Genomic DNA, 27,363 nt, shown 5'->3' with positions numbered 1-27,363 from the left:
ACATCTCCGCCTCCATCGAAAATGCAGCCGCTGCAGCCGGGATTCAATCCCGCGACCTGGGGGTGAGCAGCTGAGTACCTTAGCCACTAGACCATCGCGGCGTGGCAGGCTGTACACACAGGTTGCTCGTTTAGGTTTCGTGCATGTATTTCTTCAGCTGTGTAAAAAGTATGATTGATTGATTGATTGATTGATTGATTGATTGATTGATTGATTGATTGATTGATTGACTGACTTACTGACTGATTGATTGATGGGTGAGCGAGTGATTGAGTAATTGAGTGAGTGAGTGTGATTGAGGAAGTGGTATGAGTAAAGAGAGAGATATGGTATAAAGAAAGGCAGGGGGTTAAACCAGAAATCAAGTGTCTGGTTCGCTACCCTGCACTGGGGAAGGGGAAATGGGAAACAGAAAAGTAACGAAAAAGAAATGAGAGGAAGAGAGCGGGACGGAAGCGAAAACACTCAAACACACTAAAACGTCACAAACGTTCGACAAGGCGGGTTGATCGCAGAAACTTCAGGAGGGCCTTCGTCGCTTTTTGCCGTGAATTTCGATCTTTCCGGTATTCCAAAATTAATTTTTCGGAAGGCGGGTGCTCGTCGAGGCGTGCAAACACTGCTCACAGGGAGTGTCTCTGACAATTGTACTGAGGGCACTGACACAAAATATGTTCCATGGTTTCGTCAGCATTGCAATGATCACTCGCAGCACTGTCTGCCCATCCAATGCATCAAGCAAAGGCGTTTGTAAAAGACACCCCAAGCCACATGCGACAGAGAATGGTTGTCTTAAGGTCTGGATAACCCAGATAGTCGTAGGTATGGGTCCAGTCGGAGAAGAAGGGTTTGTAGAAATCCGGGTGTGTTCCACAGAGACATGGTGACACTGTGCGCGAGCATATTAACCCTTGCTGCTGTGTCCCTTCTTGACAGTAGAATGGGAGCGAGTGAGTGAGAAGTGAGTGTGATTAAGTCAGTGAGTTAAAAGTGAGTTAGTATTCGTGTGAGTGAGTTTGTGAGTATGGGAGTGATTGTGAGCAAGTGATGTGAGTGAGTGAGTGAGTGAGTGAGTGAGTGAGTGAGTGAGTGAGTGAGCGAGCGAGCCTACCTTCGGGGTCGAGTAATCGCGGGATGCCCAGCTCCCGGTCGGCGAGTGAGAATGCCCTCTCCAGGCGGTTCCGAGTCTCCATCTTTTTCGCAGAGTCCAGGTCCACCAGCGATGGCTTGATGCTGTGCACGATGGCCATGAAGGCCAGGCCGTCCCGCCAGCTCGGTCCAAAGTCGTTAACTTGGACGCCAAACCGCCTGGACAGTGACAACGCAGGAAGGATCTTCAGTATAGTTCACCGGAGCAGTGACTAAGCTTAGTTTAAAAACTCTAGCAAATTCGTTTTGTATGTATGCAAAGATGACATCAAGCAAGCACTACGTTGGCGATACACATACGATAAAGTCTGTCTCAAAATGACAGGCCTGTTGCATCATCAATATTACTGTAGCATCCATAACAAAAAGCAGAGTCTGAGTTTACTGATGCCACGCTAGGCATGATCACACCGTTCATAAAAGAATAGCAATGAGAGAACCATGTGCAATTCTTCTGCCGTCACTAGTGTATGGCAACCACAGTCATTGTAAGAACAGAGAGAGAACCTGTGTTTCGTGATCCCATAATGTATGACACGTTTGCCATCTGGTTTACCAAAACTACGACAGGTTCGTTATATGTGATGCTTGGAAAATGACTTGTGCTTTTTCTATGTTGTACCACATTTACATATTAGATTACAACAAAAAAAAACGGGACAAAAATGACAATTGCTGAATGTTATGTCAGTTCTACTCCAACCGTTAGCAAGCATTCCAACAACCTGAGATTAAGTTTACCGAGAAGTTGTCTTGTAGAGCAATCAGTGTTTCGTTAGTGCACAGCTGAAAACCTAGACTCAATAACATAGCAAAAAAGAAACGGCTAGATAGGTACAACAGTAATCTACACGTAACTGCCAGCTCCTTCCAGATGTTACAGGCAGTATAATGTACGAATGCAAAAACTATTATGTATGGAAAGAAGACACATGAAGGGAAGTAAACATCACTGCGCGATTTGCGCGTGCACAATTGAAACTTACCATATGCCATTCAAGTATTTCCATATGTTAGCTTATGGCACCCATATGTTTTTCATAAGAATCTTATTGAAACATACAAAATTATGGTAATGGTATACGGAATGTTCCAATAGGACATGAGCATCTGTCGTGTCTTACTGGCTGATGCTGTTCTTGACCCAGTGTAGCAGTGCTTTGCGGGCACCGCCCTTCCATCGTTCCGCGGCGGTTGGCCTCCTTGGAGAAACGGGTTGAGCGGCATGTTGCTCCTGGATCGTGGACGACTCCAGGGAGCTGTCGTCTAGTGAGGCTTGAGAGCCAGCAAGGAGACGGGTGTGCTCCTCAATCTGCACAAGAAAGGACGAGTTAAGAGTGAACACACAACAGCTCTTTCAGTCAGTAATCAAGTAAAAAAAAATCTAATAAAACCATGAAGTTTGATCTCCCGAAATAACCCATCGAATATGAGAAACACTGACATGGAAGGAAGCCAGAGTAATTTCAGCAGGCAGGGGTTCTTTAAAGCGCACTATATAACGAATACCTACACCAGCGCTTTTCGCATTATATTCCTGCCAAAATGTACCTACCAACCGTGGAACTCGAATGCAATGCCTTCGGTTTAGTAGGAGAATTCAGTAAAACTGAGACAATGAGATGGGTGATCTGTCAATAATGTAATGCAGCAATTTTGCCAGTTATGATTTTTATGACTGCTATTTAACTTGGGTTTTCCTAATAATTTACACCACAAACAATCACAAGCTAGACCCATCAGTCTTTCATTTGCAAATAGACTTTGGGTTTTCCTAATAATTTACACCACAAACAATCACAAGCTAGACCCATCAGTCTTTCATTTGCAAATAGACTTATCTGTGGTACAGCTCTTCTTGTCCAAAACACAGAATAGTAGAACTGAACACCCTGCAACATCTAGCTGCACGTACAAAAATTTTATTGGAGTCCTAGAATAGTCTCTTTTATTTGTTTTTTGTGTGTTTATCAGCTAATTAATTATTTCCTATCACATAACTTTTTTGTCTATTTCTCTTAGTCAAAATGTAACTATAGGCACACTGTTTTCTTCCATGTTTACTTGCTCTCGCACTTTTTTCTTGTTCTATGTACTTCACTGAATAAACAAAAAAAATAAACATATATATTTGTGCTTATGTTTGGTGTATGCTAGTAAGCCTGTCAAGAACAGTCATCAGTAGTGTGATTCATTAAGATGCTAATCAATGAAAGTACAATTTACTTTGCATCATTACAGAAAGCCAACAAAGAATAAGAACTCCCACCATCCTCAGCGAAAAGCCTTACAACGCAAAGTAAGTATGCAAACCAGCCACACTCACCTGGAAATGTAAGATAATGGTCCATATGAGACCAAGAACAATGGTAGGCTTTCCATCCACCACATCTGTGGCATTTATGTTGACAAGCTTGATCTGAACCAAAAAAAAAACAATATTTATAATGAATGTCTAATTAACACCTCTCGCACACAATGATTTAGCACATATACAACTGCAAAATGAGATCTAAGCCATCATTAAGTTTCTTCCAACCGTTAGGTGATGATACATGACCTAGTCAATAAAACTAAACCGAGGTATCAATTACAAAGGTAGGGGAAGGAGTAAGGGTGCCTCTTCCCCCCCTTCTTCTTGAACATGCCCACGAAAAAAGGGGGGCCTTATCCACTCCCATCATGTTGGAAACCTTGCATCTCCAATTACTAACAGGATTTAATATAGCCGTGAAATCTTGCGCAGATAAACATAACTTTTGATTTAACTGAGTGCAGGAACAGCGCAACCTAGAAGTAGTTGCTTTGTAACTACGGAAGCAAAAAAACAAGGACAGAAAAGAGCGCTCATTTCATACATCGTTCATCGATAAAAATCGTTCATTTTATACGCCCCCTTCTTTAAAAAGCTACTTCAACTCTCCCCTCTCCTCCCAGGAAAAACAGGAATGTATTGCCTGTCCCTAAAACAAAGCAGTCACAAATCACCACAGGTATACATGCCGACATGCCACTGTGCTCTCAAATGTTTATTCCTCAAAGCCTCATGTGTAGATGTGTAGCTTCATGTGTAGATCACCAGCACGAACTTCAAATTTTTAGGCTGTTAGCGAAGCCTTCCACCATTATTTGCAGTCCCTTTCCACTTTTCTATAGTTTGCTATGGTATCTGTGTGATTATTAGACACTTGTTTACTCATCAGCCTTTTTTTTTATGGGGAGGGGGGGGGGGAATGAATGCACGAGCATGTCTTTGTGTGTACTTTATTGCTCTGCTACTGTTCCTTTGATTTCTTGTCTGTTGTGATTGTTGTGAATTCCTTTACCCCAAATTCACTCCTATGTAGCCATCACTACTATAAGTCACACATAAAAGAATGTGTGTTTTAACATGCTCTTAGAATAGATCTAGTCCTTATCCAACGAAGCCCTAGCTTCCTAAAGTTGTTTATGATCTGTTTATTTGAAGTGCATAGAGCTAAGGCCATTCAAATGCTCACTGAACTTCATTCGAGTATTTGTTCACTGAAAAGGTTGCCTTGCAGCATGATAATGCCATCTGAGTATATAACATTTAAATATGTAGATTGTGAGGATCAATGAACTCCAGCAGTGATGTGTTACATAAACATGATGCTAAAGTGAGCTGGGCGGCCTGTGTGTAACAACATTTTCGAACGACGGCCGCAAGTGTTGATTGGGGGAGTGGAATCAGAAAACTACCCCAAAATGGGTGTGATTCAACAGCTCCTAGGATGAATGCTGCACGGATACACCCAACATTTGCACCATTCGATGGGTGTCCTTCAAGCTCATGTAGGCCTGTTTTAGTGTCCCCTCCGCTTCCCACAAGCCTAGTGCCGGGGTAGCAGGCCATAAGCTCGCGTAACCTAGTTCACCACACTTTATTTTTTTTTCCTTTTTGCTGGCTTCTTTTTTTCATTAGACATTTTATATCTGAACGAACACCCCAAATAAATAAACGTATTGTGATCGAAAGGTTGACTCAATCCTACGATCGTATAAACACCACATGGGACCTCGTTCCAAAAGCAATATTGACAGAACTGAAGGTGCAAATCTGACATCCTCTCGTTCATTTTTTTTTTTTTTTTGACATTATAAGGAGTTAGGGCGGGTGGGGCACCCAATACCGGCGCAGATTAAGAAAACCCACGCACCCGTCTGTGCTCCAAAAACCGCAGGACAGTGTTGACGTTGCTGAGGAAATGAGGCCTCCGCAGAATGCGAGCGCGTTCCCTCGGCTGAAAAGATAGAAATAATTTGGTGTAAGTAAACGACCGCTTCACACGGCCTTACGTTATAGCTCACAATCACACACGTCAGAATATGCTATCGTGACATCAAAATATCTTCGGATGAGGCGCCAAAGAGCTCAGTAGAGCGATGCGTGCAGAGCGTGTACGCCCGGTTGATCGTCAGAATACGATATCGTCCGGGGCTCGTTTCCTTTTTTTTAGGGTTACGTTGTTAAGGTCGCTCTCTTTTGATTCACCGTACCTTCAAAATCAGCGATCGCGAACAGCCGTTGCTACTGGAAGCCAACACGCTGTGCTGCAGCTAATAATCGGAGCTGGAAGTTACACGATCAATGCGATGACCCTCTCACATCTGTTCGTCGCAACGCGTTTGGCTTCTGCTTAACTGCTCCATCGGGACGTTTAGGCCTTACCTAACAGCCGTAACGTGTGAAGAAAGGCGCCATTTCGCGTTTAAACAACTATAAATGTCTCCCTTCTTCGCAAGTGATCATCGCGCCTCGGTTTGTTTACAAATAAACGTCATGCGTTGAGACACCGCCAATTGGTGGTTACACATCACGCGAGTGATCCCGGCAATCTCCGCGTATGGGCGCCACGTTCGAATGCACGGTCAACCGACATGAAGAAACGAAATTACAGCGCTTAATTTCCGAGCTCATTTACAGACAATGACAACGCTTCCAAACAGATATCGTTAGTTTTCTCAACGTTCCTCTTAAGTGTTCTTTTTTTTCGTGCAGAGACGGCAATTAGTGGTTCAAAATAGTACAAAGGGGTACTCACCAACACTTGTCCGGAAAGGCATTCTAGTAGGGCTAAAAGCTTCGTGCCATCTCGTAAGTCTTCGATGACGTCGTCTACTCGTAAGGGTGGCGTCCTCTGAAATAAGGCACAGTAGGTCAGTGCGCCAAATCAAGACGAACGCAAACACTGTGCAGTGTTTAATCACACACCATTCCATACACATGCCTGATCCAAGTAGAGCATGAGACTTCTCGGGGATATAAAACTGACGATGAACACAGTCGCTTTCTTACCATAATTGTAATAATAACCACCGTGTTTGTCGCTTTCAAACTGCTGTTGAAAATACAAAAATGGCGAACGAGCTTCGGCTAAGCACGATAACAAACAAACAAAAAAACTTGTAGGTTGGAGCTAGCTTCACCACTCAAAAGACGAGTTCGCGGACGCGGGTCCTCACATCAAACTAACGCAAGACCAGAAAATTGCGCAACACCGGCGTTTTCGACCATTCAGAGAGGCAGTAAGACTCCTCAGTCAATCGACAGCTGACAAGGTGACGAGCTCCACAATATGACGCAAAATCAGAAGACGTTACAAACCAGTTATCATTTTAGGATGTGCGCGATTTGCCCGATCTGCATTGCAGTGTAGATAGGTTAAAATTTGGGCTCATTTTTGTGACAGATCGTTTGGTATTCTTTTTTTCATCCATTTTCATCCGCTGTTCAAGCATGACGTCTGTGATTTTTAACTATATGCGGATTGTCTCGACTGCATCAGCATATTTCTTCTATCCGAGATTCGGCACAAATAACATTATTTGCGAGAAAGAAAAAAAAAACGCCGTTGTGCGAAGTATTTCATCCACGACAAATGGAACAACAGTTGTGGTATGTTTGTGGTGTAACCCTGTAGAAAGAACAGAACAAAGTCGTGAAAACCACCTCGAAAGACTCACCTGTGAGAGGAAATTGTTTATCCAGTTCATAAACACTTTCTTCTGCACCCGCTCTTGTTCATCTGATAAAAAAAAAAGAAACAGATTCGTGAGCATTGTAATCGGCCAATATAGTTGCGTTAACAAAGTCTATGCATATATCGCGGTGTCACACCCAACAGTGGTCCCGAAATTTTAAAGAAAGCGTCATATCCTCGCTCTGACTGGGAACACAACATCCAAATAAACGTTCCAGCCGGTATATTTGACACTGCGAGCTGTACACGCACTCAAAAGCATTACACTCAAACATGAACTCTATTTGTTGTGGAGCCAACGCCCCGTAAAGTTTTGCTGTTGCGTGGACGTTCTCCAGCTGAGAAAGATTTCGTGTATGTTTGCTCAGACAGGGGCGAGGCGATGCAGTGTAGTGAAATGAACAATCAAACACAAAGGTAAAAGATTTCGGATTTAAAACTCCATATGTTTTATAGATGCATCAAGAGAAAAAAAAGAGCTTTAGGTTTGAAAAACTGTCATGTGCACGCAAATTTTGATGGTTGTGAATGCACGTGAAAATTCAACACAAAATAAATCCTATTTAAGCGCGAAGAGGCCCTCGCATTTACACTCTGTACCTTGGCGGCTTGTCTTATCATCATGACCTTACAGGGCATTATATCCTGGGTATAAAATGTGTGCTGCGGAACCAGCCTCAAACGAAGCAGCTATTTGGATTCTGGAAAGCTTTCAGAAATATTCACAGGTCTCTAAGAGGTTTCCCTCTCGGCTGACGCTATTTTTGTTGTCCTATAAGGATGTCCTTGTTCGCTGTAGTCATACATGTCACCACTACGAAGAGTGGAATGTAGGTGGACCGCAAACACGTGAGAAAAAGGAATAGTATTCATACAAGTTACGCGACCATCATTAGACCGTAAGTCAAACGAGTCCCTGGCAAGATTTCTGCGCATTTTTTGAACTGACTGCCATCAACAAAGGCGTAGCCGTCTGCCCTTGAGTAGCAGACGACGGTGTGCCGGCTGCTCCCGCGAATGTCGCTTCACGTGACCCCTCGCGAACGGAAATAACTTATAAAGAAGAGTCAGCACGTGACGACGGCTGACAAAGCGTGGAGGAGTCAACGCTCCCCCGGCAACTATGTGATAAGAATGCAAGCGCACAGAAATCAAACCCTTCTCCACCCCTTTTCACACCCACCCGCCCACGCAAGAAACCCGACTGTAGCAGACTATTTAGCTTGCAGACGACATGGCATGACGGGGGGAGGGGAGAAAGATGCTAGGAAGTGCGCCCTTGCGGCCATTTTTAAAACTACACAGCAGCAGATCTCCCTCCTGCCAGCGCACACATACACAAGGCATCCGAGTATAGCCGACGTACTACTTAGCTTGCAGACTACGTGGCACGACAGGAAGAGGAGTAGGGAGAGAGCGCACCCTTGCGGACATCTTTAAAACTTTATACAGAAGCGAGCAGACGGAAGAAGCGAAAGGCCAGAGGGCTAGCAAAAGCAGGTGCGCGCGACGATCCTCTCCATCAACGCAGCCCACCCTCACCTCCTCTCCGGCATGAATAGGTCGCAGGGTTTGAGCCCGGGGAGGGCAAACGCAGGGTGCGTGTCCATTGCAAAGAAAAAAATAAAGGGAGAGAGTGTGAGAGAAAGGACCACGCCCAAACTGCGGTGGCACCCCGGAAGAATGGAGTTTTTTTTTTTTTTTCATCATTATTATTGCTTCTTCACTCCTTCCCACCCCTGGTCGGGTGCTCGATCCAATCGTGGTGTCGTGCCCCCCTTACGGACCGCTTGGGTCTTTTCCGAATTCTGCACAGCACTCGCGCAAAGAGCGATACGAATTTGTGTGCAGTATCGCCCTTAATAGGGTCATGCAGTTACTCAACAATGGGATATTTTTCTTTGAATCATTTCGCAAGGCAGACATAGTTTGTAGGTATACCAGCACAAACGTACCAAGAAACCAAGACGACACGGGACAGAGTACGACACTTTGTACTGTTCCATGGTTTCTTTTTTACGTTCGTGCCTGGTTATACATACGAATGTATAACTGGTTGTAAACATACATACGAATTAACATCACCGAGTAGCCTGCCAGCACATGTTATGAAAACAAGCACGCTTCATTAAGCGTGCGTAATACCCAAGTGAAAGGACAACACTCCACAAACGAAACTAAATACGAGAGAAAGCAGATTATGTACAATGGGAGCTTTTTTTTTCTCTCTCTTCTTTCGCGGAGTTGCCACACTCCATCGCAGGTAACTGGGAACTCTCAAAAGGGGAGTAAAATACGTGCGAAAAAAAAAAGAGTTTTCTAGGCCACCCCTGTTTTTCGATGTACGGAGCAGTACTGCTGGCATCTGTGCTTTGCTTCCGCAAATACTGCACAGAACTGTACACACGGACAGTGTCCGGGGAGCTTCATGTTTGCCCGTCGCGTTACGAGCCAGTACGAAGAGGAAACTATTTGAAATTACATGTGCGCGTGCATTGGCGTACACCAAAGGCGTAACTCCCAATAGGTTACTTTGTTCTCTTTTTTTGTTTTGTTTCTTTTGAGAACTTTCCTGTACACGAAGCCATCTCCTGCCTCCCACCCTGCTTTTTTTTTTAATCCCTTCATATTTATTCATGCACCATACAATCTAACGAGAGAAAAGTAATTGTTAATTTTTTGTGTGTGAAGCCAGACTTGCTATAGACCTCTTCTAAAATGGCTCCCTGAACGCCACCGTAGTTCTTTTCGGGCTGCGCATATTGGCACAATGCACTGTGGATGCTGTGCCTTTAGCCTTTGTACTCCCGTGTGCAGCCCATCATGGCGACGTTTCTTCCTCTCCTGCGAAAAGGTGTATATGACTATCTTTGAAGAAACCCGTTAATTCTGTTTTTGGGTCTTATGACTCCCCTTAGAGAGTATACACTCTAAAAATGGAGTATTTTGGGGAGTATTTCTGCACCACAACAATAATCGTCATCTATATACTTCCCATACTTTCCTCGCGTTATCACCACTGCAGTTCTGGCACCTCGCGGTCGCAAACGGCGCGCGCCTTATCAGTGTTACCCAGGATTCTTGATAGGGAAGCGGCGAGCGCCGAGTTTTTCAACAAAGGAAACGTGAGCAAGCCAGCTGACGATTATGCGGCTGTGTGGCAGAACTATTCCCCAAATACTCGATTTTGTCCCTATAGTACACTTTACGGAAAGATGGAGTAAAAAGGGCGTCGTTTTGTCCGATAACAATAATCGTCATCTATCTTGCGTTCCTTTTTTTTTTTGCATTATCGCCGCGCGCTCGGCACCTTTAAGTCACGAACGACACGCGCGTTATCAGCGTGGCATAAGTTTCTTGATAAGAAAGTGGCTAGCACCGAGTTTTCCAAAGAGGAAGCGCAGGCAAGCCGGATGACGATTACTGTAGTGAAAAAAAACAAAACAAACAAACACCATGTTTACCGATTTTTCAGAGTGTATATAGTGGTCTCTAAAGAGAGTTCACATGTCCCTTTAAAGAGAGCCATGCGCATAGCAAATCAATACAACCCCCCCCCCCCCCAAAAAAAAAGAAAAAGAGTCTAATGACTTTTTCTTAGAGTTTAAAGGCCCGACGGCATTACAAGAAGGGGGGGGGGGGGTCATAGGAAGCCATACACACACGTTCCGTAAGAACAGTCAAGAACAAAAACAAGACAATAAAAGAACACGCCTACACAAAAGTACTGCAAAGGTGAATTTCGCCCACTAAAAGGAAAGCATAACAAGAAAAGCATACGCATTTGAAAGCCCGGACCCAAAGCTTGGGTGGGCCTTTCCATGTGTATTTCCGTCTGTATTCAGCCTGAACAAACGAGGCAATGACGAAACATTGTAGTAATTTCATTGTACGCACGCGATATTATAGTGCAAGGTCTCTAGAGCCCATCCTCACAGAGCACGGCCTCCGAGATCAGATGATGCACTCTGCACTCGCCGGAGGAATTCATCTCGGAAGTCACGCACAAAGACGAATGCAGAAAACACCCAGTGTTGATGTACTTGCAGTTGGGTCAGCCAGTTCATACTGTGCACTGACCCCAAAACTGTGGTCACTTTGTTCCTTTCCACTTCTTTTTTCATTGCTTTTTGCGAAGTAATACAACCACCATATAAAGTACACAGCCATCAAGCGCACACCTTCCACGTGCACTGCACGGAATTAGCAGCATAATCGAGAAAGGAAATTGCGGCCCTCCATCTTAGTTCATCGTGGCTTCGCGCGAAGCGAAGAACCTCTTCGCGCACCCATATTTCTTCATTTTTTTACCTCGAACAGACGACAGGATCTTCGAGCAGACGACAAAGGGGGCGACCGCAACTTCTGTATTGTTTTTTTACGACAGCAGAAGACGCACTCGCCCCCAACTGCGGCCCTCTTTATGTTGTACATCCATCATTTATTAGCGGACTCCATTATGCAACCGCCGCCGTTACTCTCTTTCTCGCTTCCCTTTCCCTCTCTCGATAACCTTTGCGGGAATGAATGCCATGATCTCGTGACCCACGCACATTCCCCTGTCCTCCGACTTTTTCTGAGCCGTGCTTTTTATCCCAGCATTCCTTATTTTCTTACCTATACTCTCTGTTTGAGAGTGAGCAATCGGAGAGTACTTCGCGTGTGCGAGGTTATTCACTTATGCGTCGTCCTTATCTCACTGCTGCTACAGTGTCCCAGAAAAAGAAACAAAAAGATGGAGAGAAAGGATCCGCTACGTGCTCTCTAACCCACGTGACTAATGCAAAGTAGAGCGCTGTTTAGCGCCCGGGCGCACAGCTATAGGTAACTTCTATACGTAGTTCCTGGTTCGGTGATGATTGAAAGCGCCATTTTCGTCTTTTTTCTCGGGCATCTCTTATCTCCCGTAGACGACCACTCATTGGTGAACTGGGGAGAGCGCTGGTTTTTTGTTCACGCTGCTCCACGACGGCTCAGTGATAATGCGTGGCCTCCGAGACATATATGCACCAATTAACAACCCCCGTCGAGGTGTCGGAGGCCACATGGAAAGAGGCGTGTATGCGGGAGGAAGCAAAATATACGAGCGACACATGAGACACGCCCAGACACACAAAAAAATCACAAACGGGTTTCATCACAAAAAATGCGCGAAAAATCGGCAGCTTGTGATTGAAGACGAGAGGAATTAGACGATCGATGATAACAATTATTTGTTTTTTGTTTTTTTTTTCACGTCCCGAAACCGCGATAAGATTATGCGGATGCCTTATAGTGGCTGCGGAAGGCACACGGGCCTATTTTACCTCCATCGATATGCGGCTTGAGTTCGATCCTGCTACCCTCGGGTCACCAGTCAAGGAAAGACGATCGAAGATGCACGAAAGCAATTAACGCTGTAAGCATATTTCATAACGACTCGCTGGTTCTACTGGCTTTTTTTTTTCCTCCTTATTTTCGACGGGCCCAAGTGGGAATGCGGCTGCCAAGGCCAGCAACCGAATCCATGACCTGTATGAGGCCGGGAATAAAGAAAGCCCTTGTCCCTATACTTAAATTCTCGTCCGCTTTCCCCGCAGACTTGAAGCCATTTCTTCGAATACAACAACACATTCGGTTAGTTTAACACGAAGCGAGAGGCGTCTTTTGTAATACAACTTCGTCGTGCTGCAGAACGACAAAAAAAAAAAAAAAAACGTACCAGCCTATAAAGGCTCTCGACGACGCAAATTACAGCGTCCGTTTTCGTTAAACAGCGACGCCAATCTCTCGCTCCTCTCCTGCTAACTTCTTTCTATTACTTACGACACCTGTAAGCGATTGGCGGTAGTGCGAACCGATCGGTTGACCGGGCCGAAGCGATCAAAGAACGTGTAATTAACTCTATGAGGAAGTCGCCGCAGGGAAACGGCTCAGACAAGACGCCGTGTGGCAAAAGCGCCCGAGATTTCCAAGCACTGCGTTGCGATAAGCAAATGGGTTGCGATAAGGTCCCTAGATTTCTTAGGTTAGGGTGGCTATCTGGGTGACGTACACACCGAGATTATACACCACGATTTTTAAACTACGCATGGATACGCATTCACGATGTGGTTGCGATGAAACCAGCGCATGACGTCATCAACCCGTCCGTCCACGTTCCTACACCAGAGAAGATGATCTGAAGCCACGGAGAAAAAAGAGGTGTGTCCGGGTCCCATTCGGCTATCGTTCAAAAAATCACAAACGAAAACGTATACATGATCAGCAAGGCACTTTTGATCGACTTGGTTGGCTCGATCCTAAATCACCACTGATTCCCAGTAAAGCCACTTGATGCACTATCGATTCACACCTCATTCCAAGCGATTCAGCTCATAGTCACTTTGACCTAATCTTGGTTCACACTTAATTACCCCTTAATCCGTGTTAATGTGCCTCGCTCCAGCGAGAATATGCAAACACGACCGGTCGCTGATACGTTGTTTCACAAGAACGAAGATTGTGCCGACTGCGAGCGCCGTGCATTGCAAAACACTAGGTGTACAACACGGCTACGGGGCAGGAAAGGAAATTACCATAACCATGCACCGTTAATATACGGGCCTTGAACTGAATACCGTGATAGTCATCTACTGCAACGCTATAGCTTGCTGAGCCGTGCGATCGGTGAGAAACCAGACAGGCATACATTGCCTAATCGAGGTCGTGACGTTATACCAGTAGGTCACTGAGAAGCCAAGTCATTTACGCTTATCGCGGATCTCACTTTCAGCGATAACTTTCTGCCCATTTAGCCTCCTAGGCAAGGGCACAGGCACAGTATTTTTTCGGGGTGAGGGGGGCACCTATTTTATTTCCGGGACGGGAGACGCGGACCTGGTGTGCCACTCCCTGGCTAGGTCACTGCTTCTAGGTAGCTTTAAATTAATTAAATTCTGTTTTTCATGTGCTGGAACCACTATACCATCCGTGGTATACGCAGCAGTGTGTGAGTACCGATTAATTTCATCTATCCGGCTATTGTTTAACGTGCGCTTAAATATAAGTAGGCGCATCGAAATCTCGGCCCTCTCTAATATGCAGCTGCTGTGAGAAAGAATCGAACCTGTGTCCTCCATCTTCGAGGCCCCGTGCGATGCTATATGAATTGTCGAATTCAGCCGCGTTTGCGGATGCTGTAATGGCGGCTACTTTGAACCAATCGGAAGAGAAGACGTATAGCAGCGCTCCGGGCCATGGTCATGTAGATCATGCTGTGAATCAGGCGAAAATCGCGGACTTATAGAAATGTCTAGAAGTACAGCGTACTAGTACCATAACAAACATTCCAGCTGCCAGGATGTGATTGCGGGCAGTGTCGAATTTCCCCACATTGCCAAATCCCAATTTCATGGCCCTTGATTGACATGGCTAGGTCTGTTACAGCTTCTCTAGTTGACTGAACGTGTCGTCATTACCAAACTTTGAGAATAAGGCGGAATAATTCAATGTCCAGAGTGACACACCAGCTTTTGACGCAGTCTTCCGATGAGCGCTGGGCAACTATAGACAACAGCAAGGACACTGAGGTAACGACAAATCAGTCTCTTCTATTCATCGAAGGACGTCACGTAGCTCCCCCACGCGGAAAAACGCAGCAACAAGAAAAATTAATCGTCTGTACACGTATTCCGCAACGAGCACGCATGCGTGACAAGCAGACGGCCGTCAGACGGTCCAGACGAGATAACGGCTCACGCAGGCGCACGTGTAAAGACAGAATGAAATTAAGCAAAAACAACGAATACATCCCGCCCCCCTCCATATGCGTCTGTGCATGCCGCTGTTGCTACTGCTCGTTCTGCAGTCACAGCACCGCGCATTTCGTTAACAAAACGCGCAACAAATGCGTCTCATGCTGGTTGACTCGTGCAATGGCAAGGTCGTCTGCTATTCTACTTCTGCTCGACAATCTATATTAATTAACGCAGCGCTCGCGACATTGCAAGGACAGACAACAGAAGTGTATTCATATACACTGTCGCGTCGTCTGCTATACGGATGGTGTTGCCGCAGATTGCGCCATATCCTTTAACGCATTATACACCTCTCCCGTATACGTGGGATCCCACTAAGCCAATAGCGCCTGAATTTAACGATGGATTCATTTCTCTCACGATTCGGGCAGTTTCCCCGCTGTGTCGCCTTTGTTCGTTGTACGTGTGCAGTGCGAATATTAAGTATTCTATATTGGCTCCCATAGTTATGGAAGACAAGTGTACGTGCGGAGACAAACACAGCGGGTGGTAAAATGATAAAAAGAAGAAGCAAGATTTCCAGGCTACCCCGCTATGTTGGCTTCCCGACCACTCAATGTGCGTGTGAAGGACTACATTACGAGCGTACGTTCCCGAAATTTAATGAACGGGGCACGTAACGAATTACCAAGTCGTACTGAGCAAACGAGTAATTTACCTGGGATTTATTTCGTTTTCTTTAAGGCCTGCGGAGTTCCGTATTGATTAACTTGCGTGTCGCGTAGTATCTCGTTTATGATGAGCACTTGTACCAAGAACGAGGTTGAACTGATTTTTTATTTTTGCCACTATGGTATTGCGGAACGGGAAGCGTCTTGCTGCATTTTAATGAGGGACTAAGTTGGAGCACTTTCGGGAATTATGACTGATTCCCGGCCCCATTTTTCCTGTTTCTACTTACAGAGCGACTCGCGTATACTATAGCTTGAATGCGTCAGGAGTCGTATTGATATGTGTTATAGAAAGGCACCGCATATGGTGCGTTTTGTATAATGGATGATGGCTTCCGTACACCAGAATATACAACTGTACGTACGATATACCTTCACTCGCTCTCTACCCCCCTCCCGCCTATTTTTTTTCTTTTGATTGTTTTTTTACAGCCGCATCTCTTATCGACTTGAATATAGGTGAGCAATGGTCTGTCGCTAAGCGCTGAATCAGTTTTATATAAATTTACTTACTCACCTATTTTTTAAACAACCATTCAAGTTCCACAGGGTATGGCAAATTAGACTTAGTGCTGACCCCCCCCCCCCCCTCCTTTATGACAAACTTGACTGGCAAACTAGACTTAGAGCGATTCAGGTCGCGGAATCGAATCCCAGCCTCGGCGGCCACATTTTCCGGGCACGTGGAAATGCTTGAGGTCCGTGCACTTATACTTACGCACACGCTAAAGAGGCCAATGTAGTCGAAATAACCGGAGACCCTCCGCTCGAAATCATAAATCGTTATTTTTAGCACTTTAAAACTAACCAGCACATATCACCTTAGTCGTCCTTAATTCCCGTTCTCGTCGCCAATATAGAACGTTCTCTCTTTAGTGTCTCGTTGAAGAGAAGAGGAGAAAGAAGGCAAGAGTAGGCACAGTTGTGCAATATGCATTCGCTGAGCCTCTCTTCTTATCTGCTTATGCGCACCGAAAGACGGGGATATGAGGTGCTAACGCGCGAATCTCGTCGACGCCCTCGTTGTTCCAGCTAAGCAACGAAAGAAAGCAGGAAAGAGAGAGAGAAAGAAAGAGAAGGAAAGAAAGAGATCCCGACTCCAGGAGGGAGTCCCTGGGAAACCGGAATGTCACCACCGCTTCGACCTTGGAGAATGCATGGTGCGCGCGCGGCATGGTCGCTAGGTTGTTGTTTCGCAACAGCTCGGCCGGCAATCGCGGACGTGAGAAAAAAAAAGTTGAAAAAGGAAACCGCCGAAGTCGAGAGGATACGTGAGTGGAGAACGTTAAAACGATATTCTATACTCGACAAAGTAGCGAGCGCAGCTGTAAGTCACGTCACTCCATCAATTAACCGGCTTACTTTTCTTCGAGAAGACTGGTATCCCTTTTTTTACGAGATGAGTCACTCTCTTTTGTACGACCGTGTAGTCCAGAAACGGCGATAGAAGGAGAAGCATTTGCGGCGCGGCGTGGAGTGAATATTAAAAGTTATTAGCCGAGAAGTACGAAAATAATGTCGTATACTTTTGGGAACGCTGTCCGCCGCGGTCTATCAGGGGCAAGGCTGCTCGTGTGGCGACCCGAAGGGTATCTGTTTCAGCAGTTCAGCAGCGAAGGTATCAGCAATGGAGCACCGTAACTTGTAGACCACCGTGACAGGCGGCAGTCCCTTTGCCAGGTGTCCATCGGAAAGAGATCGTCGAGGAGGGGGAGGGGGGGGGGACTTTATTGATTATGGGGAGGGCGACCCCTTTAAATGGTCATTTTTTTTTTGCTCCTATGCTATAGAGAAAAACATTTCGTGGAAGGGGGATGGGGTGGGGTAGCACAGACCTTGTGTGCCATCCCCTGGCCACGCCCCTGTCCCGCACAAACTAGCACACGCGCGACCAGACATCACCCGAGGTCATAGGCTTGCGCTGCAGGGTTCTCCGATACAAGCAGGTTAAAAAAGAAGAAAACGAAATTGGAGTCGAAGCTCCCGCAGGGCCTAGCCAGCAACTTTTGCTCTCCAAAGATCTCGTGAACCTGCTTTCTTCAGGCGGTGCCCTCTTAGATATCAAGAGGCTTTGATCTGTTAGTGTATAAAGGAGTTGCTCCCGACGAAATAACTCATCAAGACGAGAATTTGTGGCGTATTCATAGAGCTTGCTAAGAATTTGAAGCTCCATAAGGAAGACTAGTAGATCTGTATATGACCCGAAAAAGGTGTCGCAGTAAACTGGCCAGGCGTGCGAAGAGAGGGCTTCGTTTCTTTCGCCGAACGCCGACAGTTTATCATGCCCCTACTAATATGGCATCCGCAGCCGCCATCTCTTGGTGCGCACGGTTTCACACCCAAACAACGATTTCCACCCCAGCAATAAACTTTAAGAATTGAGCTCGTGCCCAGACTCGGGTCTTGAAAATGAAGCTCGTCACCCTGTTCTCTGAGAACACAGTACAATGCCACATTTCGCCGAGGAGGCATCATTGTGCTTCCACAACTCGGGCCCTGAAACATACCCCTGACCGTGGGACGAGACGGTGGTTCGCCCTTGTCGGATCGCCCCTGCCGTCGCGCGTTGGCCTATTCGACCTCACTATGACCTCTCGGCAACTCGTTAGCGATCACAAACTTGCGTATGCGAGCGATATAGTCACCCATATCTATAAGCTAGCGGTAGCCTCGCGGTCCAGAACCGCGCGGCGCGCAGTGCCACCCTATAGAACTTCCAGCAACGCCCCTGGTATCAACCTGGGAGCCTCCCCGACACCGGCGGTGAGCCGCACTCCGACACTCGCCGCCTCCCAGTACATGACAAACACTATGTGCCGCTTGTCCACGTCACTGGTGGGTGTAAGAGGTACACGGCTACTAATTATACCATCGCGAATCGATTAGGGGTGGTCAATCACCCACGAGTTCACGCGAGCCACTCCCTGCCTTATAACAACGGAGCTGTTCTATGACGTCACGCGCGAGCAGGATCAGGTCACGTGAATAGGAAAGGAGGGTGTGAGTGCGGCTGCAGCACGCAGCTCACATGACCAGCGCACCGGAGAAAGGGTGGACCAATCAGTGAGTACACCGGCGGAGGGTAATTCAAGCCCCTGAAAAATGACTAGAGTGTCGCCATTCGTGTCTATGCACAGGCGTTTCCTCTCTCGTACATTTCATGGGTTTTAAATTATTTTAAAACACTCCTACTTTACTTAAAGTCAACAAATCTGAGCGACCACCTGTAGACTGTCTGTGCTCCCCCGAGTGTGCTCGTGATTGTGTGTACCTTCTTATCTCTCTGCAACCTCGTTTCTCCCCTTCATCACATCCCCAGTGCAGGGTAGCAAACCGGATGTGCGTCTGGTTGACCTCCCTGCCTTTCCTTGCATCTTTATCTCTCTCTCTCTCTCAATTATTTTGATTAGCAGAAAGGCTTTTCCAATTCATACAGTAAATTCAGATGTTGGGGACTTTATGTTGCCAACTTCTTCAATTCTTAAGGTAATTTAAAAAAGAACCCTGTCTTCTATTTCTCTCTCTCTATCACCTTTCACGTTTTTTTTCTTTTTTACCTTTACCCACAGCGCAGTGTTTGCTGCCGTCCCGTCTTTTCCTCTCTTCTCCTACCTCTTTCGAATAAAAAAAAAAACCACCCCGTGGAATGCCAACAGCCGCACAAACGTCCCTCTGTCTTTCTTCGAGGGCTTCGTTCGTTGGGCCACCCGAGCGACAGGCCACCGAGGAGGACAAAAACTTTATTCAACAGAGGAGTTTGGAGCACCGCCGGAAACTGCGCACCGACCCGAGTGAGTGACAGGCACCGCGAGCCGACAGGGATGTTTGGCTGCAGAGGCATGCACACCGCTGGCGGTGCGCGCCTCGCGACCCGTCTCTGAAGTGCTTTCTCAGCTCGCGCTCGACAGAAGCACACCGAGGCAGCACATTACGTGCAGCTCGCGCACGTCGGACGTCGTAAAGGAGAATGCACTTGGCGAAGCACCGGACTGGCGAAACATGAAGGACGAGCACATAGATGCATACCACACGCACGCAGGACGCCTTTTCGTATGTGTAAAGTGTCTGTCTGTCTGTCTGTCTGTCTGTCTGTCTATCTATCTATCTATCTATCTATCTATCTATCTATCTATCTATCTATCTATCTATCTATCTATCTATCTATCTATCTATCTATCTATCTATCTATCTATCTATCTATCTATCTATCTATCTATCTAGCCGCTTACGTCTAGATGCTCCCACGATCACCCCCTTAATTGGATTTTCTTACATCGTAAGCAAATTCAAAAACACTGGCGAAGCGCACCGCACAATATATATATATATATATATATATATATATATATATATATATATATATATATATATATATATATATATATATATATATATATATATATATATATATATATATATAATGAGATATAACAGACAGTAATGCCAAGGAATGTACAGGGGAAGTTATTAACATTAATGGAATGTAAATAAGAAGAAAGAAAAGTGGATGAAAAAATTACCAACTGTAAGCAGGAATCGAACCTACGACCTTCGAATTACGCGTTCGATGCTCGAACATCGAACGCGTAATTCGAAGGTCGTAGGTTCGATTCCTGCTTACAGTTGGTAATTTTTTCATCCACTTTTCTTTCTTCTTATTTACATTCCATTAATGTTAATAACTTCCCCTGTACATTCCTTGGCAATACTGTCTGTTATATCTCATTATTATTGTGTTAAAAACACGGAAAACGAGCCCTTAGGTATACACTTCTTTCCCTTATATATATATATATATATATATATATATATATATATATATATATATATATATATATATATATATATATATATATATATATATATATATGTGTGTGTGTGTGTGTGTGTGTGTGTGTGTGTGTGTGTGTGTGTGTGTGTGTGTGTGTGTGTGTGTGTGCGCAATACAGTCTATCTTAGAACTCTCACACGGGGCACACGAATGCAAGATAGACTCTGCGAGAACTATACTCACTAACTCACTCACTCACTCACTCACTCACTCAATCAATCAATCAATCAATCAATCAATCAATCAATCAATCGTTGACTCACCAATTCACTATTCATTCATTCCTCATTAGCTCATACACTTGATCACTCGATCATTCACTCTCTCAATGAGTTACTCGCTACTGCCACATTCATTCGTAACTCGCTCACTCACACACTCACACAGGCGCACTCACGAAGGCACAGCACATGACCACACAGAGTATTTAAAAAAAAAGTGCATCACAATATCAATATATATAGAACACGGCGCGTCCCTATAAGCCAAAGCACAAAAAACAAAATTCAAGCACACACACATACGTTCACATCGATCACCTCACGGACACAAGAGACCGAACGGGTGAGCGAGGACGCGCGCGGTGTCAAAACACCCCGCAGCGCCGTCACAACATCCCTCCTCTATGCGCACACACAAGCACCGAGAGTTGAGACACCGGTGTGGCGGCGGACATGTTTCTCTGGGCTACTACGCCTATAGTGTTGCGCGCTATAATCGGCATCCGGGGGGGGGGGGGGGGGGGCGAGACGGCATGCGACAAGGGCACCCGGTGGGATGCCTAGTTGCCAAAGAGAACGCACCCGTTCGCCCGCCCAATCACCGTGGTTGCATCTCGAATAGCGCAACTGCGCGCCCTGTTACTATATATATGCGCTAACTGCACTCTCCTTTTTCTCTCAAGCGAGATGCTCGAAACAAAGAAGTCCGACAGTATAATTCCGACGTCTCGTGCGGCAATTCGGTATGCCATCCATTTCCTTCGACCAACGCCTCCTCTAGGAAGATGCTTGCCGCATGAGAAAAAAAAAACAGCTGCCACATCCTTTCTCTCCTTCATTTTATAATTGTTCTCGGTCGCTAGCGTCACCTGTGGCGGACGGTGCAACAACGCAACACTTTGCATAGCCTACAAAATAGTGGTGCACAGTTGCAGGTCTCGAACAACTCTCGACTGACGCGCCCCTATGGGCCGCAGATGAAAAACGCTTAGCTGGTACACGGCCGGGCTAGAGAGCGAGAGCCCGGCCGTGGCTGGTATCGTCCGTCGCCGTGATAATAGTGTCGGTCGCGAGCGCTACCGCGCGGAGCTTGTTTAAAACTGAAGGCAGGCCAACTTCGCTGGGAGCACGAGCCATTCCTCAGGCATCTTTCTAGAGGAGGCGTTGCTTCGACCATGGAGTTTCTCACAGTCATACCTAGAGGGAAACCTGGCGCTAGTGAGCTGCCGGATGCAAGGGAATGACGGGATACGTGAGGCTTCCGACCTGACTCGGATTTGTATACCTTGAAGACGCGTGTGGCTTCACGTTAAAACGATTGATTTCTCACTAAAAGAGCACGCAATAAGCTATTTATTTTTGTCATTGCACAGAAAGGTGTTGTATTTAACACTAGAACCTTCTACATTGATTTACAATTTCACGAAGCGTGAGAAGTAACCAACAGCCGCTAAACTTGGCAGGCAGACGACAAAGCGAGCGCTCTTTCCGCCACTTTTACGTCGTCTGCTTCTTTCCTTCGCTTTTTGATTGCGCCGTTAAGGTATGTGGACTTTTATTTCAGAATATAATACGCGCGAATTAGATCCACTTGTAAACGTTTTGCTTTAGAGAAGCATTATTTACGCAGTCGTATTCGCTTTTAAGCCGGAGCCTCGCTCAACAGCAGCCAACACAAGCCTCGCAGACAGATGTACCGTCATTCCCAGCGCTCCAACCGTCGCCACTTAAGAAATTCGCTTAGACGGTGGCGCCACATTTCCCTGTGGGTATATGTGAGAAAGTCTATGACTTCTACTATACATACCGTCGTCCCGTACTGCGCTGGGACGCTCGGACGGGAATACGTAAAGTGCCGTGGAGAAATTCATGCGCGAATGAAATACACCAATCGGTAATAATTTTGAGATTACGCACTGATGTCACAAGGATTTTGTTTCTTTCAAAGGGTACGCAATGCGTGTTACTTGGAAGTCAGAAATTGGGATACATTAAGAATAACTCTTTTTTGTAATTGACGCGGTAAGCTCTATGAGGGTGGGAAAAATGTTTGAGTATCCTACACCTCTTCCCCCCCCCCCCCCCGTTTATGCAGGATCCCTAATAAAGTTGTTTCACTCACTCAGACCCACATGAAACGACCGGCTCTTGGCCAATCCTCGTAGTGGGTAGGTGTCAATCATTCCAGGGGCATTCCGTCATCATCAAGCGAGACAGGCGCCACCGCAAAAAAAGCGCGCCCCTCCTGCCTAATGCAGCGAAGAAACGACCGAACGAAAACAAATAAACGAGATTGGGAGAGAGAGAGAGAGAACAATTGTGCAGACGCTGCTATTTCAAAGCTTCCCTGGAAGCGTTCCAGAATATGTCTAGGACCCTATGGTCTGCGTGCCTTCATTTAGCGTTTGTTACACCCCAGTCTTTCTTTGTTTACTTCACCTTTGGCGCCGAGTTTATTACATCAAACTCAGTGCCGGAAAAGGCGGCACACATACCACGACTACTGGTATGTCCTGTTGTATTTTTTTTTTGTTTCTTTGCGTTCTTCTGCCTCCCGCGTCCCCCTCAGCAGCCTCCGTGTTTAGAAACACGGCAGGTGCGTTTGGTGACCTTTTTAACGCTTCCAGGACAACAAACATTTCCTACCTAATTAAAAGAAAAATAAGTCGCCTAAATTATTTAAAAGTTAAAACATAATGGTGCGCGGTGTAACGAATCGAATTCCTCTCAAGCTAGAAATGACGTAGTGAAAAAAAATCAATTTCGTGATAGTAATTATACGACTTAAACGTTACAAAACAACGATATGATTAGGAGAGCAAACTTCGACCCCCCATGGGTTCTATCACGTGCGTCTAAATCTAAACACACGAACCTGAAGCGTTTTTGCCACGGCCGGCGGGATTCAATCCCACTACCTTTGCTTCCTCAATCGAGCATCATAACCCCTAGACTATCATTGCTGGTGAAAGTCGATTTTATAGATGCGATAGCTCGAGTGCAATGACGTAGAAGGCTTCTCCACACAATGGGTGGCTGCAAGGCAAAACGCACTTTTGAAGTTACAGCAGTGTACTCATGCGGGCCAACGTTATTAGAGAGATTGGATTGGATTGGATAAACTTTTATTTGGTCCTCCAAAACACAGATCACTGTGTTGCGGGCAGCTCCCACGTGGGGACTGAGATGCCAAGCTCCTCAGCCGCCTCGCGGGCTTGGTGGACAGCCCAGAGCTGATCTGCCAAGGACGAGCTGCGGATTGCCGCCTCCCATCTGGCAGAGGTGATGTTCGATATATGAGCGAATTTGGTGCACTGCCAGAGCATGTGTTCTAATGAAGCTATTTCCCCACAATGTGGACAAAGATTACTTGGGTATAGGTCAGGGTACATGATGTGTAACATTTTCAAAGTAGGGTACATCCGCGTTTGCAAAAGCCTTAATGTAAGTGCTTGGGGCCGGGTTAGATTTTTGTGATGTGGAGGGAAAATCCTTGTAGACAGGTAGAAATGTTTAGTGAGCTCGTTATATGTTGTAAGAATTTCCCGGTTATCCCCTTCCCAGGTAGAACGCATCCCCGGGGAGGCGCGGTTGGAGAGTTCTCGAGTTCTCGCGCCGCCTCGTGTGCTGCTTCATTGAGATTGGGAGGGGAATCGTTGATGAGCTGGGAACCAACTCAGAAGATGATGTGTTATGTGCTTGCCTTGCAGTATTCTCAGCGTTTGTTCAGAGACCGTCCCCTTGGCGAATATTAGAGAGAGAGAGATAATTTATTTACCGAAAGGTAGAGAGGTCGGCCTTAGCTATAGTTTGCTCTAGCCTGCTACTCTACGTTATTAGAATGTCATGTAAATCTCCACAATGCTGTTATTTATTGTAATTATCGTGCACGGACTCTTTTTTTTCTTTTTTGATGTACTTCGTTCATAATTTTATATGTACCGCGCAAGACCACGCGAAACGCACTTGTTCACGACAACGTAGGTCTCATTAAAAACAGTATTCGTACAGTTTGTGAGTACAAAACAATGTTGGGTCGAAAGAAGATCGATGCAGCCTAGCCTATCGGAAGTTCACATAGTGGCGAGTTAAATTTACCCGGATGGTTTAGAGGAAGCCGGCATGGACACCAGACAAATGCTCATGAGAGGATATTTCACGAAGGTGCCTATAAGTGTGACAAGACGTGGCGACATATTTTATTGCACAATCTGTCGCTCTTACATTTTTTTTTTCCACTGTGGCGTTGAAACCACATTTTGGGGCAAGCCAATGCGCTATTTACAGCATAGTGTCGTAACTGTTTCTCCTGTAGGGGGTGCGGAAACACATGCGGCTTCACGGGCAGTGGTTATATATAGCTTTACAGGCCGTCGTTCGGTTTACAATGCGCAGTATACTTCCCGTTTGCAGGCGCAATCGGTCCGCGAGATAGTCGTAATTACGGGCGCGGCATCCGTTCCTTCTTTGTCCAGTCGTAGGTGTGTGTATACTCTGTTTCGTGCAGCAGGCGCAACGCAGTGGAGACTATGCAAAAAAGTCGGGTCAATAAAAGGCCCGACCCCACGTACGCGTCCAAGCGCGTGTGAGCGCTTGGCTTGCAGATGCAGCGCTGCGCCCTCTCCCTGTGGAGAGGGGGAACGCAGGTTCGTGTAGCCACTCGCCCTCTCCCTCTGCATAGCGAGAGGGGTGCGGTGCCGCGTCTACACGCCAAGCGCTGCAACGCGTACGTGTGGTTTAGCCTTAGAATGTGCTAGTCGTTCAGCGGTTATAGTCGCGAGCGTGAACGAGCCCTAATCCTTTGCGACGCGCATCACGATCGACTGTCTATATATGCGCGAAGTTTACATATTTCGATGGCGAGGATCTGGGGACTAAGTTTAAGGCCGGCCGAAGTTTGGAATACGGTACATTTTGTTTTGCAACAGTTCATTGTGACTGAAACGTAAATGATTGTCTAATTATACTACCGTCAGTCAGGCTGCATTTCTTCATAAAGAGAATTCAACGGCCTACTCCAATTACACGCGACAAGTATCAGCTGGCAGTGGGCGTTCCTGAGAAGGCAAACGAATATTTTGAAATTTTTGCTCAAACGCGCCTTGTCTCGTTCAAGACGTTGGCTTCAACCACTCGATCGTGTGTAGCAAAATAAGGGTTACTTTGGGAAGAGAGAATTCATAATTTAGCATTAGCTTATAATTTATTTGTGGTGTCTATCTTGCCAATTTTGGCCGCCAAACTTTGTTATTCAATTTTAATCAGGAATGTAGCCTAACTAATCTAAAGACTGCCCAGCCCCTTCACGGTGCTCGCGGTGTTCCTATCGTAGTTTTGGTACGTTAAACCCCCCATATCAATCAAATCACCTTGTCTTTAAAATGAATACTTTTCAATTCGCTCGGCTCCCGCTATACTCTAAGCACGTACCCGAAACAATATCGGAATAAACTTTAAACTCGAGACTTCAATAGTGCGCACGACAAAAGTAAGCCACATGTCCAAATGAAAACGTGTCGCCATTGGTCAACTACCGCGACCGTCCCAGCGCACGCGCAGAAGCAGCGGCGCGAGAGCTCACGTATCTACGCTGGACGACGACGTCCAGTGGCAGCCCCTTTGAAAGACCGCGCCCCGCCTACACACTATTGTGCGAGGCGCACGTCGAGCGACACGGCTCTTTCAATTACCGCGGCTGGCGCCGCAGAGCAAGGACCGATGCCCGTCGAACTCGCCGCTCACCATCTGCAAGGACAGCGAGCGTACGCGAGCGTGCGAGCTGTCCACAAGGACGATGTGATGAATAGGCATTCCCGAGTCATACACCTCGCAAGCGCCCATTATTAAAGAGCGCTGCCACTCTTGCGTCACACCGCAGCGACGTGACTGAAGCAGCGTACGCCAAAGCACCTTGTAACAGTTTCAATTCGGTCTGCTGGACACCCTTCGTGTAGGGCATGGTGGAAGAATTCATTCCAAAAAACAAATTACAGAATACCCACGGAGTGATTGATGATGAGTTGGGGCGAAGCTTCGGAGGCGCGGACTCGCTCGCTGGATTTCGTGCCGACTGGTTGTGGCCTCGCGATCTCCGACGACAGTGCAGCTCTGGCCGACTGGGCCCGCCCTACGCCATCTCCTGACGCCGACAAGAGATCTCGTCCAGTGGTTCCCCGTCCTCGGACTCCTGAGACCATGCCCATCTTTCCTATCACCTATTTACTTCCGTCGCTCGCTGTCCCTGCGCCTCGCTCTCTCCTTCTTCTCTCTATATGTATACCTTTTAATCCTATCCTTTTAATCCTCCTTACCCCCATCCCTTGTGAGCTACTGTTGAGGTGTCGCACCTGATGCAGACAGTTACAGGGCTTTTCTGTTCTCTTCCCTTTAAGAACCACATAAGACAGAAAGCTTCGTAGGGTTATATCGGTAAACCATGAATCGTTCGTCCGTCCGTCCGTCCGTCCGTCCGTCTGTCTGTCTGTCTGTCTGTCTGTCTGTCTGTCTGTCGGTCCGTCCGTCCGTCCGTCCATATGTCCGCCCGTATGTCTGTCTGTCTGTCTGTCTGTCCATCCGTCTGTCCGTCCGTACGTCCGTCCGTACGTCCGTCCGTATGTCCGCCCGTCTGTCTGTCTGTCTGTCTGTCTGTCTGTCTGTCTGTCTGTCTGTCTGTCTGTTTGTCTGTCTGTCTGTCTGTCTGTCTGTCTG

General features: G+C 46.4%; 1 protein-coding gene across 2 annotated transcripts in view; it reads right to left on the bottom strand.

Moving 5' to 3' along the window:
• LOC119166998 (uncharacterized) overlaps nucleotides 1-27,363 on the bottom strand; it is a 398,724-nt gene that overhangs the window by 293,338 nt on the left and 78,023 nt on the right. For both annotated transcript variants that reach the window (XM_037418400.2, XM_075867251.1), the window contains 6 exons: nucleotides 7,138-7,199; nucleotides 6,216-6,311; nucleotides 5,331-5,414; nucleotides 3,476-3,568; nucleotides 2,274-2,461; nucleotides 1,112-1,308 (listed from right to left, as the gene is read on the bottom strand). In XM_037418400.2, the coding sequence (XP_037274297.2) occupies nucleotides 1,112-1,308; nucleotides 2,274-2,461; nucleotides 3,476-3,568; nucleotides 5,331-5,414; nucleotides 6,216-6,311; nucleotides 7,138-7,199 (720 nt within the window). The remainder of the gene's footprint in view (nucleotides 1-1,111; nucleotides 1,309-2,273; nucleotides 2,462-3,475; nucleotides 3,569-5,330; nucleotides 5,415-6,215; nucleotides 6,312-7,137; nucleotides 7,200-27,363) is intronic.

The sequence above is a fragment of the Rhipicephalus microplus genome, chromosome 6, assembly GCF_043290135.1.
Source record: "Rhipicephalus microplus isolate Deutch F79 chromosome 6, USDA_Rmic, whole genome shotgun sequence".
Taxonomy (NCBI): Eukaryota; Metazoa; Arthropoda; class Arachnida; order Ixodida; family Ixodidae; genus Rhipicephalus; species Rhipicephalus microplus.
This window is presented reverse-complemented; position numbering and strand designations above follow the sequence as displayed.